This window comes from Zeus faber (assembly GCF_960531495.2).
Source record: "Zeus faber genome assembly, chromosome: 21".
NCBI lineage: Eukaryota > Metazoa > Chordata > Actinopteri > Zeiformes > Zeidae > Zeus > Zeus faber.
The window spans coordinates 15,797,736-15,821,050 of NC_137208.1; the positions used below are offsets into that span (position 1 = coordinate 15,797,736).

At 49.4% G+C, this 23,315-nt stretch overlaps 1 protein-coding gene across 3 annotated transcripts in view; it reads right to left on the bottom strand.

The window, feature by feature from the left end:
* The window catches only part of anks1b (ankyrin repeat and sterile alpha motif domain containing 1B), a gene marked incomplete at its 5' end in the record, with an annotated part of 200,103 nt that overhangs the window by 151,032 nt on the left and 25,756 nt on the right, over positions 1 to 23,315 (bottom strand). For all 3 annotated transcript variants that reach the window (XM_080022088.1, XM_080022087.1, XM_080022092.1), the window contains 2 exons: positions 3,399 to 3,555; positions 5,568 to 5,648. In XM_080022088.1, the coding sequence (XP_079878214.1) occupies positions 3,399 to 3,555; positions 5,568 to 5,648 (238 nt within the window). The remainder of the gene's footprint in view (positions 1 to 3,398; positions 3,556 to 5,567; positions 5,649 to 23,315) is intronic.

Sequence of the window (23,315 nt, forward strand, 5' to 3'; positions counted from 1 at the left end):
GTCTCGACGGCAGTAAATCACTGAGTTTTTGATAGTACACGATCATATTCTCTGTCTGTGAAAGGCAGACCATAGCTTCAAGTTGCGCTGTGTCGACAGGAATTGAGATTCTCCATTCACCTCTTTGAGGCCCTCTGGGGCATGGCCAAGGAGTACATCGGTGGTACATCAAACCCCAGCCTCTCAAACATCCTGAAAACATTGTCCTCAGATACAGGAAGTACAGGAGTTGGTTCTATGGACCATTATAAGGCTGAAACGGGTGGTATTCCACTTTAATCCAAGGTGGATTACGTCAAGAACCACAACGGACACCTGCTTGTTCTTGGCGACAAATAAACTGAACTGAACGAGACTTGAATTGTTCATTTTGTTGTTGAACGAATATCAACAATCAATGACATTATGGCCACACGAAAGACAGAATGCAGAAAGCATTTGTCCCACCCAAATACACAGGGAATGAAACACAGCACAGTATGAAGGAAGGGCACCCACGGTCTAAGCCACACACACACACACACACACACACACACACACACACACACACACACACACACACACACACACACACACACACACACACACACACACACACACACACACAGGAGTGGGTATTCTTTGAGAAATTAATATGTAGCTGAACCTACAAGGATAGTGCAAGTCCTGGGTAAACAAATGGTCTTTCATAATCCATCACTGTCAGACACGCACGCACCCAGATGTACACACAAACACACACACACGCACACACACACACACACACACACAAACGCACACACACCCATTGTTGTCTTTTCCAGTCAGTCTTGCGCTCCTCTCTCCATCGAGCACAAACACACACAGGGAATAAACAAACAGCTGTGAATGGGCGCTACAGGGACCAATTAGTCAGTAGACACCGGGTTCGGGCTGGTTTAGCGCCAGCCCAGAACTTCCACTAAGCTCTGATAATCATCCACTGGATGGAACGTGAAAATAGCTCTTCTCTCTCTCTTTCTCTCTCTCTCTCACTCTCTCTCCGAGTCATCTCCTCCACCTCCTGTGGCCTTCGCCTCTCCTCAACCATCCCTTCCCTTTTCTCCTCCTCGACCCCTTTCTCTCGCTCTTCTGTTTTTGCTCTGCGTTATTTACTGTCCTGGAGTGATGGGCCCTTTATATTTGGCCTATAAAACTCAGGATAAGCAGCAGCATAGCCAGCTATAAAAGAAACACACACACACAACCACAACCACACACACACAAACACACACACACACACACACACACACACACACACACACACAAAACCCCTGACACAAGTCGCGCATGTGGCCTGAGTAATATTGTACAGAACGGACTAATGCGCAGCTGATGACTTGCTGCTATAAGTCTCGATGATGAGTGTTTGTGTGTGTGTGTGTGTGTGTGTGTGTGTGTGTGTGTGTGTGTGTGTGTGTGTGTGTGTGTGTGTGTGTGTAGATGTGTATATCACACTGTTTAATGCGTACGGGCATTCTCTTTAATGCAGGTCAACGTACGGAGAGACAGACAGACAGACAGACAGACAGACAGACAGACAGACAGACAGACAGACAGACAGAGAGAAATAAAGAAAACATGGAGCCAGGGTCATCGTAAACGCATACAGTGTCTGTAAATCTCGCTCCTAGATGTACGTCTTCGTAACGCGGTGTCGACAGCCGCGGCTCAAATAACTGTCGGGGAATGCCTCAACACGGGACACATGTACGTGTAGGAACACGCACGCACACAAATCAACCCGACAGATATCCACCGGACCGCCCGTGAGCACTTCTTCCCGAGCAGCCAGCTTCCGCCCTCAAGCAGGGAAAAAAAATTGACAGGGACAATGTTTTTCTGCTTTTTTCGCACATCCGGGGCGAGGGCCGTCGTTCATCATGGCAAACAATTAGGCTTTAACAGCTCTCCAAGGGCAGCAATTCAAGCCAATGACCACGGAGGAACGTGCAGTAGTAGGCAGAAGAATAAATAGTGGCCTCAATAACGCGGCGGGGAACCCTAGGAAGCACCGGTGGTGAGAACCTCAAAGATGGCAAGGTGAAAAAAACAAAAAACCAGACATCCGCCGACGATAAAAAGCTTTCGACCAAAACACCGGCCTCGAGAAAACACACATCCCGAAGCCCTGAGTTGCTCTCGAAAACGGCCCCGCCAACAAGCGTCGGCGGAGGGAGAGCGCGCCCGCGAGAGAGAGAGAGAGAGAGAGAGAAGGGGGAAAGGATGGAGTGAGGATGAGAGTTGACAGGAGCTGAGCTCTGAGCAAAACCACTCACCCTCGCTGTCGGGAGACAGATGAGCGCTAACCACTCGGGAGGATCCGCACCGCCGCCTCCGGGCGCTCCAATGACACAACCTGAGGCGCCGCTGGTTATTGATGCGCCGAGGTAAACAAAGCAAAGGCCCCGGACAGCCGTGGACTTTATTTCGCGGAGCGGGCGGAAAAGGCAGCGGGGAGCGGGGGGCGTTCGGCGACCTCACGTTCGGAACGTTTGAATCGATGCGGTTTTGATAGCTCGCGGTGACATTTTCCGTCTGTGAGAGACGGACCGTAGCTGTGTCGAAAAAAGGAATCGAGATTCTCCATTCACCTCTGTGAGGCCCCCCCCGGGGCATGGCCGAAGGGTACGCCGGTGGCGCGTAAAACCCCAGCCTCTCAAACATCCCGAAAACCATGTTCTCACATTAAGAAGTGCAGCGACTGATTCTCTGGGCCACGTGAGAAAAGTCGCCGTAGTTGCTTTTTTCTTTTTCCGCAAGTTCTGAGTTACCAGATCCACGCAGTTACCGGATCCAAACAACCCGTCAAGTCTGAGCTGTCCATTGATCTTCACACAGCCGTGTTTCTCTGCACTCAGAGCTAAATCCCTGCCTTTGGCTCTTCATCTTCGTCTCTGCAGATATTCATAGTTAATAGTGCGTGGGCAGCAGTCGGCCTATCTGTTTTGAAGATGTCACTTGGTGTGGCTCGTTTCCACACGTTGTGCCGTTTAAAAGGTACTGTAGGTATTCATCTATTTACGTGTTGCACAAACTGACCATGACACAGCAGTGCGGGTTCGCAAATGTTGCCCATCAACGCCGGTCGGTCCACGGTTCCCTCAATGGCCGCTGAGATTTCAAGCACTCAAGACAGGCAACCCAGTCCTAAACTGGGCGGGAAGTCTCGTGAACGAGGAGCATCCCGCTTGGCAATGCCGGCGTCGTTCCTATGGCTTCCCTTGGCTCTCACTTACTGCCCCCCAAATTGTCCAACAGAATCGAGGTCCGTCCAACATGGTAGCAGATAGCGGGACAAGGTGCGAACGGCTCCGGAGCGCCGAAAACTACCCTGGAGACGGATACGACTGTTGGAGGCGACGGCGCTGAGGGTTTACCTGCTGGTTGACGCGGCAATGCGACGGTCCGTGGTGGATGAGGACGCGGACGATGTCCACGTCGCCCCGCCAGGCGGCCAGGTGCAGCGGGAAGCAGCCCTTGCTGTCGGCCACGTTGGTGGACGCCTCGAACTGCAGCAGCTTCAGCACCACGTCCCTGGAGGAGGGAAGACAGGCAGATGTTTGATGCCGCGATCGAACCATCAAGCTGCGCCTGACACCGTTTCACCCGGTTATATAAATGAAAGGCGTGAAGTGAAGAGCGCGGGGCAAGACGGACAGACATACACGGACGGACGGAGACGGGCGGACTCATCGAGGCAGCCACGGCTAGGTCAGAAGGATCGGACAGACAGACAGACAGGCGATCAGGAGTGGGAAGAGAGAGGGTGCACAACAGGCAAACCCGCCGACAGGGGACGGAGAGAATGTAATTGCTTTCATGTCACAGCTTAATAGGATCATTTCGGCGAGGCCTACATTCCAGCAGCTGGGCCGACACCCAACTCTGTGATGAGTTGTTTAGTAGGGGAGAGGGAGCCGCAGTATCTATCACGTTACCAGGTCTGCGGTCGGTTGTCACCCTTCCTCTTCAAGGGAGAGAGCCGAGGCACTTCATTTGCATTAAGAATGTCAGAGAGGAGGAAACGCAAAAGGGTAAATCCTCTCCCAGGAGCAGGGTGAGATTCTACCTAATGAATTGCTTTGTTGGAATCGGTAATTTATGCAATTTTTGTATAATTTACTCGGCCGTTGAAAGAGCGTCGTATTGGGAGCAGGCGGGAAGGATCACAGGGTCAAGCTAAAACGACTTTAATCTAGTCCGTCCTCGCCGCCGCATACAGAGATTGAAGGGATGTTACTCTGGTGAAAAAGATATCGAAACAACAAGTAAAAAGGCCTCAGGAGTACAGATGGTCTGTTTCCGATGTGGGTCATCAACAGACTATTGTGTTAATTGCCAGATTTATCTTTTACTTTGCCACGAGACAAAACTAAATCGGGTGGCCAAGTACACCACAGCAGAAGTTGGCGGCCTAATTTTCGGTCCATGGCTGCATTCTCTCCCTCCTCTCGCTCCTTTCTTCCAGTTGATCTGAGGGAGAAAATCCACATAATTGCCCCCAAAACACAGTGCTAATCCTTCAGTTCCGCTAAACTGGGCTAGTGGTCAGGCTAACTCTAATCCTGAGTGTGAAAGGGATTTATCAGCAGGCCCAGGTGAAGGGGGGGAAAGATTCTGCACAGTGGCTTGCTATGCACATGCACGCACCCACGCACACGCACACACACGCACACACACACGCGCAAACACACACACACACGCACAAACGCACACACAGACACACACAAATACATGCACCAGCACATACACAAACACACACGCAAACATACAACCATTCACACACACTAACACAAACATACACACACACACAGACACACACACACACGCAGACACTCAAACACACACACGCGCACGCACACACACATGCACAAACGCACACACAAACACACAAACACATGCACCAGCACATACACATACAGAAACACACACACACACACACACACACACACACACACACACACACACATGCACACACAGACACTCAAACACAGACGCCCACACACACACACACACACACACGCACAAACACACACACACACAAACACAAGCATAAATAACACACACACGCACGCAGGCACACACAAACACACACACACACACACACACAAACACACACACACACACACACTCAAACACAGACCCACACACACACATAAATAACACACACACACACACACACGCACACATGCACACACACAAACAAACACACAAACATACGCACAGCCACACACACATATACAACACACACACACACACACACACACACACACACATCGTTTATGTATTTAAGCTGTAGTTTTTGTTGACCGGTGATTCTTAATCTTTAAAATATCAAGGACCCTGAATTTAATGCCACAAATCCCATTTGTTATGTTTTGGTCTCCAGGACACCAATCCCAGAGTTTCTTTTTTTTTTTTTTTTTGTCTTGTCTAACTACCTATCATTTTGCTGGGGGCCCCCTTGAACCTCCCAAAAGGACCCCTGAGGCTTTCTGCGCCCCGCGTTGAGAACCACTGGACTAGTTAAAAAAAACCAGTCTTACCTGTGTCCGTTGAGCGATGCGTGGTGTAGAGGAGTGTACCCTGAACTGTCCGTGCAGTTGACGTTGAGCCCCTTCCACATGCTGCGGAGAGAGAAGATGCATATCAGAATGGGCTTGTACGTTAATATCCAACCCCAAATTCTTCACAAATTGGCTGTTTATTGGCTGTGCCTGGGGTCCCAAAGAGAGAGGCCTAACGGCTTATGTCATCAGGAATAAACAAAACAAGCTAAGCTGATGCTGTGTACGAATAAGAAATTGGTGAACGGATGAGTAAGCGCATGAAACCACAAAAAAATAAAATTGTACACAAAATAGGGGTATAAATTACAAAAAACTGAATTACACACATATACAGCCATGGACACGCAGGCCTACATGTGCGCACACGGACACACACACACGCCCCACACGGGCACACACAGACGAGGCTATTTCACTAGTTTCTAATTATATTACCTTTTTTTCACTCCTCCAGGCAAGTCTGAGAACATGAGCTAATAAGCTGAATTTCAGCATCGGGATGCAAAACTGAATCGATCCCAGCAACAAAACTCAAAATGCTATTTTTTATTAATTTTTTTTACTCAACTGATCAGACATTCAAAATAAATTCAGATAGAAACCTGTGTAAACATGACTATGAATGTAGAGGGATTTGCCAAGGTGAGATCGGTCCAGAGACAATGTTGAAAGTTGCAAAATGATGCCAATCAACGCTGCATATATCTACACAACGATTCATATACACAACAATTCATGTATCTACACAACAATTCATGTATCTATATGTGGTGTGGGGATGGTGTGGTTTGAGCAGCCACACCTGTCCTGGGTGTAGGTAATGAGGGACCCAGGATCAGAGTGGCTGCATAGCTGTTGCTCGTTGGCTGGTCTAATGAGCAACAGGTTAGAACCCCCATCCTCACACACACTCAGGAGAGAGGAGCCCGTGTCATAACGCACCTCCATCTGCTCCTGGGCTTATTCCAACGAGCCCACTCTCTCTGCAATAACCTGGGTCTCTACAACCCTGTTGTCTGTGTCTCTGTGTCGGAGGTCCCTGAACACGCCACTTGGGCGGCGTGTGGTCGGCGAAACTGCCACACTATACAATGATACATATATCTATGCAACAATTCATATGTCTGTACAACAATGCATATATCCATACAGTGCTGCAAATATCTAGACAACGCTGCGTTTATCTACACAACGCTGCATATATCTGGTTAAATTCTCTCATTTCTGGGGGTTTTGATATTGTGATATGTGTCGCAAAATGAAAACAGCATTGCGATCTCATTGCTTCATAATGTTGTTCACGCCGTCGCCCGCTCGGCGAGAAAGGCCGGAGCTACGGTGTTATACTGTGGCCATGAAGATTCTTTGTGAACATTGAAAACACCCTTCCAAGGCAAAAGGGATATCTGTGATGTGTTCAGAAAAAAAGCCGCTGAATCTGAAACCGAGATAGCTTAGCGTCTGTCCTGAAGTCGCTGCCTCTTGAGCGACGGGTATGGTGCACGGGGTACGGAAAGTATGGTTTGTTTGAGCTTTGATATGAAAATCTGTTCCGTGTTCTCCGGCAGGAGAAAAGAGCCCAAGTCCCTGTCAGTAAGTCTGCCGTTCATCGTCGACAGAAGCTTCACATAGTCTTTGTGAATAACATCCACAGCTGTATTGGGAGAGAGCCCAAATGTGTACGCAGACTGAACCCAGTTCGCCTCTTGAACCCCGCGTCGGGATACACCCTTTCTTCCAACAGGCTGCCGCAGCCCTCAGTAGTAGTTGAGCTGTCTGACGGTGGATTTTTACCTTTTGTCGGTATAAACCGCGGGAGGCTGCCAGAGGAACTCCGGCAAGTCTCGAGTCAAGCTGTCGCGTGGGCACCGCGACATTCACTGGAGCTGAGATGCACTCGAGGGTGGTTAAGGTCGACGGTCAAGATCAGCATGTACAGTACATGCGCTGTGCGCGCGCGCGCACACACACACACACACACACACACACACACACACACACACACACACAATGATGTGCAGTACACGCAGGCACAATCTCACAAAGGGAGAAGGCGGAATGCACCATTCAATAGGACAGGGGGTCCGGCCTAGTCTAGACAAACCTCGGGCGGACTGACACCGCTTGAGACGAATGTGAAGGCAGCCTACAAGGGGTTGTGCTTTCCTTAAGTGAATTCAACATTTAACATCCACAGTCTGTGCCAGGACCATCCCCCCTCCCCCTCTAGCAGACTGCTTTAGACTTCACTCGTTGAACTGTGTAAGAGTAGATTTTACCTTCTTTTTTTTTTTTGCCATCTGGATTGTTCCACAGCCAGAGGGGCGTCCCGAAATAGACGGCCCCTTATTGAACTCGGGCGCCACGGAAGCTGCATCCTACACAAGGTCTGATTGTTGTGGTGTACACCAGCTGCTTGTGCCGTATAGTTCGTGTACCTCTTTCACGCCTACCTACGTCAATAGAAACACACTCTAAAAAAAAAAAATTGGCCTTGTTCAGACACGAGCGTGAGCGCCATTCAACAGGAAACGGACTCAGTAACAGAGAGCCACATGTTCACGCACCACATTATTGTGCGTGCGTGCGTGCTTGTGTATTGATCGCACTGTTCTGCTGAGCCTTTCGGCGGTGACCTATAGCGGATGCATTGGGTTTGTTAGTGAGAGGGACGCTGACAGGCAGAGCGGGGCATGGAGTCGGTAAGAGGTTGTACCGGGGCACATGTTACGATCAGAGTGTGCACACGTACACAAGTACGCTCTGATACCCGCAAAAGCCCCTCCGCGCGAACAGCACCTCCCTCCCTCCCTCCCTCAAACACACGCACAAATACATATAGAAACGCCACATTTAACGCGCAAACGCAAAGTAGTAAAATGGGCACGCCCTCGGTAAACAAACGTGTGGTCATTTTTATGCGGTCATTTCTTGTTAAGCGTCAGTGTATGGAGCTGAATAAACACGGCTCGGAGCCCTCACCAGCCCTCGCCGCGGCAGCCGCACCTAGACAAGGGTGACGTGTTGTCCGCGCTCCCCGACACCCACACCCTATTGCTCCGCGGCAGCCGTCACTTACTCGCGACCCGAGACAATCTAAACAACGCGGCTTTCATGGAGTGTCGAATGAACATTGGTGCGAGTGTATTTTGTTGTTGTTTGAGCCACTAGGGGGAATTGGGCAATGTCTTCCGGCGCCGCCGTGACAAACAACCCTTATGGGCTGAAAAAGATCTTGGATTGGATAACGAGTGACTTCATGGCAACGCTCAACGGGAGCTTTCTATCCCAAATGTTCCGTTCAATACCTCCGCGTGCGTCTGGCTCTTTAAATGCTGAACCGAGTCCTGAGCCACATCCCCTTCTATTGTTTCCTGTGCTTTCACTGGGCGCACGAAGGCAGCCGGCTGTGTTTTAAATAGCCAACGATTTAAGACACAACGCAGTTGGACACGGTAGATTCGATAATGGAGGAGAGGTGGCCGTGGAGGAATGGCGCTTCATCGGCACATTGGTCGAATGTGCAGACGGTGTCTCACGCATTACGCTGAGGAACTAAAGCCAGGGAAGGCGCGTGTGCATGAGGAGTGTATGTCAATGTGTCCGGCCGTCTCCTTGTTCCGCACCAGACATTCTCAACTTTGGGGTCGCGGCCCCGCGTGGGGTCACTTGATATGCACACAGGGTCAGACTGGAAGGGGTTTGATTGATATTCTTTTTTTTTTATATCAAAAATAGGTTTAAAACGCGTCGTCATTTTCTATATCATCCATTTGAAGCGCCCTCCCTGCCTGCTGTGATGTGAATTCTAACAGGTCAAATCAGTGACGCTGGCTCCAAAATAATAAAAAAAAGGTTGAAAACCCCTGACCTTCTCATAATTCCACAATCTCCTTCCGCCCTGCATCTAACGTTCCGCACCGGCTCCTCGTGCGGTCTGACCCCTTTCTTTTCTACTTCATCGCTTTGTTTTGGTTTTTTTCCCAAATCACCCGAGGCCCACACTTCCCTCTCCCGTCAACACCTCTCTCGGCCTCTCTCACTCTCTTTCCTCCTCCTTCTCCTCCGCCTCACTGACCTTAAGATCACCAACCAATATTTGTTTTCTCATTAAGGACCTAAAGGTAAAGAGGTCCAAGGTCATGAAAGGTCGCGGGGTCACTGGGTTCTGCACAGGAAGCGGTGTACAGCAGGAGAGGTTTTTGAAAAGCTCCGAGATCACTGCAAAACTTTGCATCCAATGCAACTCTAACCCAGACCCATACTCAATTTTTTGGGAAACTTCTCTTTTTGTTTATGTTGCCCAGATTCCGACGACAAGACCAACACCAATGTCAGCTCCGTGTGTCCAGTACAAACGGGCTGCATGCTAACTCTGTTAGCGCAATGCATGGCCACAGAGGGGATCAACTAGCCTAGCATCTGTGAAATTACGGGGATATATATTCCAGCATCTCAAGAGTTGAGTTATTTGGGCAATATATCTTAAAATAAAAACCAACAAATAAGTAAAATGTGATAAAAAAATAAAGATAAACTTCAAACAACACTGTGGTGTGGGGGTGGTGTGGTTTAAGCAGCCACGCCTGTCTTGGGTCTATGTAATTGGGCCCGGGGCCCGGGGTGGCTGTACGACTGTTGCTGGTTCGGGTGATCAACGAGGAAATCTCCCATCTCCCTACACACACACGGGGAGAACATCTGTCATGACAATGTTCCATCTGCTCCGGGCTTGTGCCCACTCGCACCAATAAACTGGTGTGTTTTTGACCCCATTGACTGTGTCTCTGTGTCGGAGGGCCCTGAAAACAGGTGGCGTGTGGCGGGCAGAACTGCCACAAAGATGTCAGTTCTCTTAAAAGGGGGGGGGGGGGGGGGTCGCCGGGTACAAAAGGCCCACGCCTCGTGTCTGAACATCGCAGAACACAAAACTCAGCTGATTGAACTGGCAACCCTACAGCACCAACACGTCGAGTTTCACAGTTGGCAAACCCCCCCAAACTCGAGTAACCTCTTCAACTTAATTTGCCAGCGAAAATCGAAAATAACATTCTGGACCCTGATTCTACCCAAATGTAGCAGCCTTGAGGCAGGGTGGGCCTATTTTTTATTATTATTTTTCTTTTTTCGCATTAATGGTTTTTCCAGCGCCAGAGTGTATTTTTTTCGGAAGGGCATAACTCATTTCAGAAGAGAGCCGCTCGGATCAGATGACAAGCTTTAGAAGGGGAAACTTTTCCATTCGTACCTGTTTCTCACAGGGGATATTAAAGCAGGCATCATGTTGCCGGAAAGTTCACGCTACATCAAAGCGGAGCATTGTCTCTGGTACGACGGCACCACTTCAAAGCCAAAATGGACGACTCGGGGAAAGTCTTTGTAGTCTCTGACTCCTTTAAAGGCGTTGTAATCTCACTTTTGTTTTTTGTTAAGTCGACGGATTCCAATAGCCCGGTAGAATTGATATTGCCTATTAAATAATAATACAACCTCGCCAGGCTTTTAAAAAGGTATGGCGAGCTCGAGAAGAGCAATAAGTTGGCAGGAAATCACAAAAGGGGAACCCAATGATGGAGAGGTGCACTGCCGCCCTAAACAGATAACAGACGAGAGTGGTCTTGCTTCATTTCCTGTTTTTTGGCCCCGGACCAGAACATATACAGTATATTGCACACTAAAAGAAAAGATGAAAAGATGTTGCACAACAGCAAACACGATCTGCGGGAAGGACGCGCGACGGACACCTGTAAGCACATTAACTCGCACACACACACACACACACACACGCACCCGCATACACAGACACACACACACACACACACACACACACACACACACACACACACACACACACACACACTGAATGGTCCTTCTGTGTAACAGCATAGCTCAAACTGAACGGGAAAGACCATCTCCCATGATGCTTCAGGGCATGAAATGACACTCTCCACAGTCATACCATTTGTAAGTGTGGGAGGTGTATTGAGCATGTATATGCGTGTATGTGTGTGTGTGTGTGTGTGTGTGTGTGTGTGTGTGTGTGTGTGTGTGTGTGTGTGTGTGTGTGTGTGTGTGTGTGTGTGTGTGTAGTCACATTTGCGTTCATGAGACCATGTGTTCGTGTCATAGGTGGAATTGGCCCTGGGACCAGTATGGCTCAATACTCAATAGGCCAATTATGGAGCTACAGAAAGAAGTGAGAATGTGGCACTATGGTCTTCTGGCTGTTCCATCCACTTCCTCTCACTCTCTCTAATCTCTCTCTCTCTCTCTCTCTCTCTCTCTTTCCCGATATTTCACTCTCTCTGAAGGTGCAATTGCTCTCCATTCACGCTCTAGGCTTTCACTCTCGACTCCCTTCTAATTTGGTTTCCCTGCTGCGGGAGCGGGGAAGCCCATCCTGAGAATTAATTAGCCCACTCTACTGTAGAGTGTTGATGCAGTCCTTTGCGCGCGCGTGTGTGTGTGTGTGTGTGTGTGTGTGTGTGTGTGCATGTCCGTGCGTGCGCATGCGTGTGTGCACACACGCGCGCATGCTGTAACATTATGTAGAACTCTGCAGGCCCTCCTGCTGACATAACATAGCCCCACATTCAGGCAAACTGCTGCCATTCCCCTGGGGTCTCTCTCTCTCGCTCTCTCACTTTCTCTCTCTCTCCCTCTCTTCTCCTCTTTCGCAGCTTTTCCGCCAAAATTGCCTACTTTTGGGGGATGTAGAGAAGTGGATGCGAGACAGAGTCAGAGACAGACAGAGTCACGCAGGGAGAAAGGGAAAACTGTGCGTTCTTTCCAAAAAAATGAACCGAGACAATGAGAAGGAGCGGATGCAGCGGCGAGAGTCGGATCAGGGTGCATCTTTTCCGGATCGCATTCTCCTCCGGCGGCCATTGTTGTTCCCGTCCCGTCCTGTCCTCTTCCAGTGGCGCACCGCGGGCATACCTGTGCCCACATGCTTCTCCGTGCTCCACACGCACGCCGAGGATCCCCGGGGATTAGCGGGGGGCCGCCGGCATGACAGATCTAATTTTCACGTCGAGCTCCCAAATCCCATTCGCACGTCCTGGATCCCAATCACGGCGGCACTTTCTCTCCCACTTCTTTTGACCGAAGCTGCGGCGCGTTTTTAAAGCCTGTGATCACAGCGCGGTCTCAGAGGGATTGACGAGCTGCTGGCCCTCAACCCCCTCACGCAGAAATCAAGAGCATCCTGGGAAGAGTTTGAATTTGAATCCTCAGGTTGCGTAAAAGCGCCGAGTTCAGAGCCAAAAAAACAAAAACAACAACAACAAAAAAAACCTAAAAAAAACACGACACCTTTTCAGAGAAAGTTCCCAAAATCTAGATAAACCCGCGCATGGGGAGGGGGTGCCCACCGGGGCAAAAGGCCCTCAGGGGAGCATCAGCCGACACATTCGATAGGTCAAAGGTCAGGACTCACTTCGCAGGAAGCTATTAATCTTGGGGTCAAACTAACCCCTGATCCAATCCACTTCCTAGCAGGGCTGTGTGTGTGTGTGTGTGTGTGTGTGTGTGTGTGTGTGTGTGTGTGTCTGCGTGCGTGTGCATGTGTGCTTGCGGCGGAGGAGGATGCCTGCAGATTAGAGCGGGGGGGAGGGGGGTATATGCGTGTGGGAGGAGGGGTCCAAACACAGCGATTGGCAGTGGGGCCGCTCCCACTCTTTGACTCGCACTAATTAAAACCAGACGCAAGTAATCAATGGTCACAATGCAACTCCCAAACACCCCCAACCCCGCCCCCGGGGATCCAGGAAGTCTATAGATGAACTTTGGCCATCGATCACTTGAGTCATCCCAACCCTAGAGGTTGTGCCGGTCAGTGGGTGACGGAGAAAGAACACGCCCTCGACCAAACGGGGAAACTGAGCCTTTGAATCAGCAGCAGTGATGCAAAGCTCGGCAGCCATTCGCTCGCAGCGAACGAATCCTTCAAATGACGGAGGAGTCGGAGGAGCGGCTCCGGCAAATGAGTCATTACTTCGGCCGAATCGGGAGCGGGGAAATTGAGATCATCTTTTTGCTGAGTCACTCGTCACGAACCGGGTCTCAAAAAAAAAAAAACAGCCGTACATTTCGTCACTGACGAGCAGCGACGTGTGACCCAGGCTCGATGTGAAGGAATCAGACCTTGTGTTGTTTTAGCATGTGTTGCTCCATCTTTTTCGAGCGTGAGAACGTGCCTTATACAATGTTGCATCAAGAACGTCAATATCTGGTGCTCTCCTTTCACGGGGGCGATGGAGGTCAGGGCCGTGAGGTTAGAATGGCCTGAGTAACGATCAGGCTCCATGGTCCATACATGTTCGATATGTCAATGGCTGAATTTGCTTTAGATTTACAGTATGTTTAGTGGCCACACACACACACACATACACACACACACATACACACACACACACACACACTTGAACTCCTGCTCATCATAAGTGCCCTTTGTATGCAAAGGTTACTCAAGACACGACACACACACACACACACACACACACACACACACACACACACACACACACACACGAACCAGTCGAAGCAGCGGAAAGCAGAGCGGAGTGAAGGGAGGGGAGAGGGAACGACGACAAAACCTCTTATCACAAGGACATCCGTGTAGCGTCTGCAGTCTGGAGCCCATTTCAAACCCAGCTGAACAGGCGAGGACACAAGAACATTCCCTCCCCCTCCGCGCTCTCATTCCAGTCGTTGTTCTTGAAGCCCAGTGGACATGTTTATTCCAAGACAGATTGTGGTGCGATACTGTGGTGATTGGCCTGTAATGTGTATGATTTTCGAAACAGAATTGTGCAGCGACATTTCATTTCATAACAAGGCATAGCCTTGCATCAAACAGAAGGTAATTAGCTGGTGCAGTGGCCTGTTCTATGTCTTCATAAATCTGCATTGGAGGGACACAATTTATTCTCTTACTTTGTATTCTAGAGAGCACGGCAAATTTACTTTACGAGGGCCTGTGTGTGTGTGTGTGTGTGTGTGTGTGTGTGTGTGTGTGTGTGTGTGTGTGTGTGTGTGTGTGTGTGTGTGTGTGTGTGAGAGAGAGACAGAGAGTTAGATTTAGGGGATGGGAGGGACAGATATACTTATGCAGACACACACACACCCACACCCACACACACACACATACACACACACACACACACACACACACACACACACACACACACACACACACACACATTTTGCTATTTGCCAAAGGTAGCCTCTCAGAGAGGCCAATCAGAGAGGTCCTCCTAATCGCAGCTCTTCCACAGGGTGATAGTTTCCTCTCCCATCCCAACTCCTATAAAGCACATCCAAAAATCTTGGCTGTCCTCAGCTGACTCCATATGCAGAAAACCCTCTGGCGCCGGAGCCCTGTTTGAATCCAGCAAGCAACTTTTTTTTTTTTTTTTTTTTTTCATTTCTGACAGCCCTGAACAAAAAAGAGTTCATAGCTCTTTTATATGAATCACACCCCCTTCGCCTTCGCTGGAATTAGATGTTTCACAGGCGCTTGGCATACAAACGTGCCAAACCTGCTCGGACCAATGACTCCTCCAGGCTGACTTTCTCATTTTTTTCACGAGTTCTTTCTTCGGAGTTTCAAGAGTCCTTGATAAGAAAACTGTCCAACTCCCGAAAATTTTGCTTGATAATTAAACAATTTAACATTTGAGGGAGCGGCTGCATGCTGAACATAATCACCACCAGGATAATAGCAATCGGAACAAAAGGACGACAATCAGTCTGATAATGTTTTCATACAACAAGGATATCAAGTGCTATGCTGTTAATATGTATATCTCGGGTGAAGTTGGGATTCGGGAGGTGGGTTGACCCAAATTCTAATTCTGAGCATAACTGTTCATATATATAAGTTGTTTGATTATGAAAGATGAAACAGCAAAACGATGAGTCATGGTGCATGTCGGTCTTGAGGGAATATACCTGACTATCTTTTCACAGGACCTGCAAGAGGGAGTGATATGAATAGTACCATGATTATACAAACAGTTGGAGGACGGTGGAACGGAGGTTTTTTCGCCAACCCTGGCCCACTTGACCGCAGTACGGCAATACCTTTGGCCGCTCTGACGATGGGAATTTCACAGGAGTCCTCGAAGTGACGAGCAAAAAAATCGTCGGATCCCTCCAGAAAGGCCCATATAGGAAAACCCCTGACAAGCCCCTCCACCCACATCCACCCCCAATTCAACCTCCGTCAGCACTCATGGAATGCCTCTCGTCCAGTCAAATATCATCTCACCGACTCCTGATGTGAGCGTTCCGCGTTGAATCCTTCATGACGTCGCGCCCTTCATAGGTGCTAATTGCCTGCTCTATTCATGTGGCAAAATTGCAAATTGCACGGGACAAAGGCAAAGGAAAATGTGAAAACGGAGAAATGATGAGGTAAGACAAATGTAAAGAGAGCGAAAGCGAGAGAGAGAGAGAGAGAGAGAGAGAGAGAGAGATAGGGAGTTAAGAGATAATGTAAGAGAGAAAAAACAGGATATGTAACCAAGATAAGATGGCAGGATGTTCTCCTTTAACAACCAGAGTAAATCTAACTGACCTGAGGTGAAAGCGAGCGAGAGAGAGAGAGAGAGAGAGAGAGAGAGAGAGAGAGAGAGAGAGAGAGAGAGAGAGAGAGAGCGGGAGAGAGAGGGGATTACATGTCCTCTGGTCTTTTATAATCTAACGCAGAGAAAAGGAAGTGCAGAAACAGCCTCGAACTGCCAAGCTATTGCTGCAATTGATTCACACTGCTGCTGTTCCAATCAGTCACAATCCGTGTGTGTGTGTGTGTGTGTGTGTGTGTGTGTGTGTGTGTGTGTGTGTGTGTGTGTGTGTGTGTGTGTGTGTGTGTGTGTGTGTGTGTGTGTGTGTGTGTGTGTGTGTGTGTGTGTGTGTGTGTGTGTGGCGCGCGCGTTGCATGCGTGTACACCTATAAGGTAATTCATCCGTCCAAACGGTAAGTAAGTGACAGAGAGCCTTAGATCTCCACTTAACTTCGGCCGGCCGCGGAATCCATCCGGGCCCAGCATCGATTCTGGCCGAGACGAGCAGCATTAGGGATGGGAGACGCGAGCCGAGGGTCTCCATCTAAGTGGAGATAACTAATCCATAGAGTGCAGCCCAGAGTGTGCATCCGGAGGGGCCCGGACTCATCCGTCAATGGCTTTGGACCCGTTCACTTAAAAAACCGTGTCGCTTTCGTGATAAACCATTCTGCCGCGTGGCCTTGTCGTGTTTTCCGTCTTTGAAAAGGAGTGCGGGCTTCGAGTGGAATGTGCGAGCGATCCGTTCCATTCTTTGTGTCCGCCAGTGTACGTTGTGCGCAGGGCAAGACAACTCCGCCGCCGCCGCCCCCCCCCGTCTGAGGGTTTTTTTTTTTTTGGTCTGGGCCAGTTTTGTCGAAATAATCCTGTAAAATTTGGACCAGACAAAGCCCCTGGAGACTGTAGCCACGATGCAGGCTGTATAAATAAACTTGACTTAAGGAGGTGGCCTTCATTATGCCGCGCGCAGCCCCACTGTGGGGGAGAAAAAAGAGGAACACTGAAACGCACCAGGGAACCATTCTTATTTTGTTATCTGCTGAACCATTAAGAGCAAGTGGGAGTCGACTCCATAGATAGCTCCCTAGACTCAGGAAAGATATAGTACGCTGGCTTCCACCGGCAATCTGTCACCACGGCAACGGTGCTTAAGTACTCCCAGCAATTCTTATTGGTCGGATTGTTATAATTATAATGCCAGCTAAACAACTATATCTCGGGCCTGGATTGGTCCCGACCAAATCCACCACAGGGGGCGCTATATAAGCAGTCGAACGTGAATCCTCGGCCCCGCCGCCCAGTTTGACCTAGACACCAGAAACTTGGCATACGCACTAGGTGCCATTTCTTCTGCCGAGCCAGTTTTGCATCGAGAACATATAGTAGTGTTTAGTGTTTTCCTGGACACTGGGCTCAAGATCTGGCAGCCGGTGCAGTGCAGTACATTTTCAGGGGAAAAGAGTTCAGGTTGGTTCCAGCACGGCCAAGTCCGTCTCCATCAGCGGACGTGCCACGGGGAAATTAGCCATGCAAGCCGCGATGGAGAAAACGATAAAATTATATCAATAGCCCACTTTTCATAACGCAGTGAAAACTGAGGGAGCCAGTCAGCAAACTTTGGAGAAATGTCGCTCGTTTTTTTTTTACCGTCAAATTGCCAAAAGTTGTGTTTGTAAAAGTAATATACAGTAGGTGACGTGCAAACCAAACATTTACACCACCAAACCTGCCGTTCAACACAAACACAGTGAAACGTGTCCATATTTAACAGGCCCTCTGTTGTGTGACAAAGCATAACTCCTGTCAGTGTGTGTGTCTGTGTGTGTGTGTGTGTGTGTGTGTGTGTGTGTGTGTGTGTGTGTGTGTGTGTAGCAGTAGGGCCGTAGCTCAGAGCCATGGCTATATATGGTTTTCTAGAGGGCTTTGGTTTACCCAGAGAGACCTGTCCATGTCTACGTTTAAGTCTTCCCCTCTTCCCTCACTCGGTTTTCTCCTATTCTAAACATGGCCAAGAGCCTTCACGAAGCTCGCACCACATTAATCATACGTTAACACTGACATGCACGCGCACACACACACACACACACACACACACACACACACACACAAAATTAATCTCATAAAAATCCAATAAAATCGAGTAAAAAAACCCACATTTGACAACAGTATAGAGACTCACTTTTTACACAAAAGCGGCAGAGAACAGTGTTGCCAGGTCCGCGGTTTCCCCACGGAATTGGGCTACTTTTGAAGTGTTGCCACGTGTTGGAATTTGTTGTCCGGGGGTTGAGTAGACCTATTTTGCATGCAAATTATATGAACAATATCTAAAAATTAAAATTAAAATAAATGAAAATGGGGCTGGGGATGATGAACGGAATGGAACAAAACCGTGCGGAATGGGAACACTTTCTCCGTGACTCTCTAACCCCCCCGCCGACAGCTTCTTTTGCCGGCGAAAAAGGCGAGATTTGCGCGCGCGCACCGCAGTGATCTCCTTGGGCTACTTTCAGGCTGGTTTTGACACACAGACCTGGCAACCCGGACAGAGAACTAAAGGAAGGAGGGAAGCATGGAAGGAGAGAATTGCGGTCAGAAAACACCCTCAAACGATGGCGAAGTGGAGGTTTTCAAACTGAGCCTAAATACAACCCAAGAGGGGAGAGAGAGAGAGAGAGAGAGAGAGAGAGAGAGAGAGAGAGAGAGAGAGAGAGAGAGAGAGAGAGAGAGAGAGGCCAAGGAATGCGGCGTGTTTGTGCACGGGACAGCTGCAGCTGGTCGCGGCATACGAATCCTCCGCCTCGCCCTGGGACGGCATAACGGGTCCATCGGCGGACCTGTCGCATCCCGTTACGAAACTGATCCCGCCGCAGCGGCGGCAACACATCTGCCGCTCGGGGAGGCGCGGGCTCCCCTCGAAACATTTGTGTAGGTTAATCATTCGCGATCCAACCACAACCATGAAGCGTGATGGCGGCCAAATGCAAAAATATAACAGGTTACAAGGTCTGGGTTGACGACTGCATGAAATCTGTTCTGTTTTACTATATTGCAAGTGTGCTTGTATTCTAACAATTGTGCTTTGTACCATGTAACATCTGTCAAGGGACTACAGATGTAAATGTGCATATTTACTGTAACGTTTATTAATATGCGCTGTCCCTGTGAAATGAACTGGCTAACGAGATTAAAAAAAATAAATCATGCGCAAACACATTTAATATTCTATTATGAGTGCACAAAGCTAGTCTTTTCAGTCGACGTGCTCCGGGGAAGCACCCGCCGCGTTTCCCATTGTTTCGAAACCCAAAAACCCAGGGGAGAACGTTGAAGTGTGACGACTTCTCGCAAAGCATTGATGTTATTTTAGACTTCACCCCAAAGCTGAGCATCCCATCAGTGCAGTTGACTCACAGTGGGGCTAAAAAAGGAGAGAGATCCAACCAGATAGCATTACCCAAAATGCATCTTGCCTATCTGTCGAAAAAGATAGATATTCCCAAGAAGATAGTGCCAAGATAGGATTGCACAGTCTCAATGTGATGACTTACAGTAAAGCGATGATTTAAGGGTATATTGGATTGGATTGGTATATTTGGTATCTCGCGGTCCTTTGCGGTTTTCCGATGATTTTACGGCTCCACAATATTGCCCACTCCAGCTCAGTCTTCCAGGTGTGGAAAGAGCCGTGCCGTAGTGGAACATAACACGGGCTTTTGGGGCGTCCGGGTAAAGCTGAACAAGGTACTGTAGGGGTATGAGCGGTAGGGGTGGCGTCCAGATGGCATCGTCATACTCCACTACTCTATTTTGTCAGACAACTAGAAGGATCCGCCGCAATCAGTTCGGCACCACACACTGAAAAACATTTTGTGAAGACAGGTGTCAGAGCCGCAGGTCCGAAGTCATGAGGCGCCGTTGGGGGATGTGACGGATGGCTTCCCACGCGACCGGCGCTGCATGGGTAGGTTCCTTCAGGGAGAGCCTTGGCGTGTCCGATAGCGCGTGTTGAGCCTGTTTTTTCCTTAGCATCACATCATCGTTGTCCCTACATAACAATGCAACCTCTGATGCAACATATCCCTTCTGCGCCGCAGTCGCATTTTTGTCAAATCGACCATTAAAAGGTATTGAGAGACTGTCTGCGGTGGTCCTTCCCCCGACTGTGGGCCGGAATCATCCCCCTCTGATCAAACACACGGTTTGTCCATCTATTGTTGGCATCTGGTGCCTCTTTCATCTGTTTGTCGAGTTTTCAGTTTGAATGATTTCTGGCTGCTGTTTGAAAAGCTGTTCAGGTGCTTCGTTATCCAAGGGCCCGTTGTTTGAAATCATTTTCCTGTACGGACATTTAACAGTCTCTACAGCGCCTCACCATCGGTGGCTCTCTGGACGAAATCCGCTCGGCGCGTGCATACAAAACGGTCTCACACACATTCGTTTTCATGATGTAACGTGATGATATATTTTCAAGTAATTCATTCGCATCATTTTTACTTCCTCTCGTTGCACAGATAATACAGATGATAACGAGAGCAGAATGTTAGTCTAGTTTACAGCCGTCCCAAATCACCTCACACAAACAATCAAGATGAAGGGAGCGATTCCAGACGTCCCGGCGTTATTATTGGCGGAGGGCGCATCATAAACAAGGACCCGGAAAAAAAAAAAAGTCGTCCAAATTCTCGTGGAGAGCATTTCCGCTTGACCGTTCCACCTCTGCCGAGCGACGTTTAAGAGGCTGGATGGACGACTTTGTGACTCAAGCTGTGTTGACATAACCGGAGTCTGCCCCCGTAATGTTTCCCCGCTTGAAACACAGCCTCTGTCCGGTCGGTACGATGCCCCGAAAAACCCTTCCGCTTGAAGTTCCCCATCTATGGGGGTATGATGCGAACAGGTTGAACAGGTATTCAACATGGGCTTGAAGCTTGTCTCATTTCTTCCAAAGCCTCCGGCGTTGATGAGCGCAATAGATCTCACTCATGTGGCACGGTGGCACAGTGCATTCCACTGCTGCCTCACAGCAAGAAAGTCCTGGGTTCAAATCCCACCTGGGGCCCTGTTGGCAGCGTGCCCCGGTGGGTTATCTCCCAATTAGGGGCCTTTCTGCGTGGAGTTCGCCTGCTAACATGAGGTTTCCTCCACCTAACATTAGTAAGGACACCCACCGAAAACATGCACACATCATCTGACCAGCGATGGAGATTTGGAAACAGGTCCCCGGGGTGTGTCGACGAAGGCTGCCCCCTCGGGGGAAGGACAAGCCAGGATGGGTCAAATGTGGAGGCCACATTTCACCGGCCACAACCCAAAGTGTGTATGCATGTGTCGTGTGACAATTAAAGATTCTTCTGTTCAGTCCAAGTCTCTTTAGCCTCGCGCGATCTCTTACTGTACCATGGCCCCTTCCAGATGATGGCGAGCAGGCCAAATCAGTGCCGTCGTCAATGCCTTCCAAAACAGGCGAAGAGTTGACATTCCAGCGTATGTGATGTGGACGCGTCTCCACGGTGACGGCGATAAACATGTTTGGCCTCGCTGAGATTACTCGATGACGCGATTAACACAAAACAGCAGAAAAAAACAAAAAATAAAAGCGACTGGTTGGGCCAGCCGTTCTTGGTGTTAGAAACGCCGAACGCCTTTGTTCAAAAGCGCGGAAACTCGATGTTGGGTACGAAACTCGCGAAGAGGTCTTGCCCTCCGTATTCCAGATCCACCTCATCGACAGCGACTCGGCGTTGGTTGCAGGACGGCGGCTCACCTGCGCTCTGCCCACGAGCAAAACGCGCTGCGGCTGGAACTGTTAATGAGGGAAAACCAAGGTAACCGCGGCAATCCAGGGCTCTCCGGCGGCGCTCTCCTTTTAGAACGGCGCGGGGTGGCTTTATAACCCCGTCTGAGAGTACGAGGCGCTCACGGGGGAAGGTTCCCGCAACGTTCCCCCAAATCACGTCCGCCAACATGACACCGCCGCACGACGATGTGGACACGGGGCAGGAAATCCTTTTTCTGCGGCGGGGCAAAAGGGCCGTGTGACACCGCTTCCCCTTTCATTCGTTTTGTCATTTGTCGGCCGTGGCGCGGGCGGGGAACATTTCTTCACCAAGATAGAAAGATGTGTAAGCGCGAAGATGAGAGGTGCATTCACGCCTCCGCGTTTGCCCGTCACGTTCAGCCCTCGAGTAGCTCTCCATGGGGCAGCGAGTGAATATGAATGAGAATCTCTCGGCGTTTTTTTTTTTTTTTCCCCCACTATCTCTACTTCCCGTCTTTCTCTCATTTTCTCTCTCTCTCTCTCTCTCGCTCTCTCTCCCGTCTGCTCGCCTCTAACTCGTCGTCAAAATGATGCGTTTTCTCACAAGTCATTTCAATCGATGTACTACCCGCCATCACTTGCCAAAAGCCAAGTCACGCGAGTGTGCGAGTGCGAAAGGCCCGTACGCACACACACACACACACACACACACACAAACACACGCACACACACAATCTTGAACAAAACCGCCAAATGTGATGGTGTTCACAAACAGCTGCATGCAATTACCCGCCACAAGAAGGTATTTAAAACATGCGACTCTCCGGCCCGAGGCATTTATCAGATCCGTCAAAATAGCTCTTCCATAAACGCAGACAAAACAGCCAAGTGTGTTTGTGCATCGGTAAGGATCTGCAACGTGACGTTATAAACTATCTGCGTTTCCATGAAACGCTTTACCCCGAGGGCGACGACCGCTGTCGGCGCGTCGCCGCCTCCTCGCTGACGCGCCAAGAGACTTCTCTTTTTATCACTCAATGGGACTTAGTTATTTCTTCCCCTGCCCTCCTTGATGCATGTTCTAAATCACGGCAAACTTCGCAGACGCACGTCGGCAGAAGCACAATTGTTCCAGTGAGCACACAGCCGCAGCGCGACAGCCAATTGGATCTTGAATTATGGGCGACCATGAAAAAATCTACAAGCCACATCAAAATATTGTTGTTTTTGAAGGGGGTGATTTATGTCGGGCCCAGCCACTTTGTCCGGCAGGACAGAAGTCCTAAAGGAAGAAGGCAAAAATAAACTACCTTCCAAATGCCGTAAAAAACGATTCCATTTCCTCCAGCCCCCAGTTTTTCTCCAAACCAGACCTCAGAACGACTGCCAACTGGA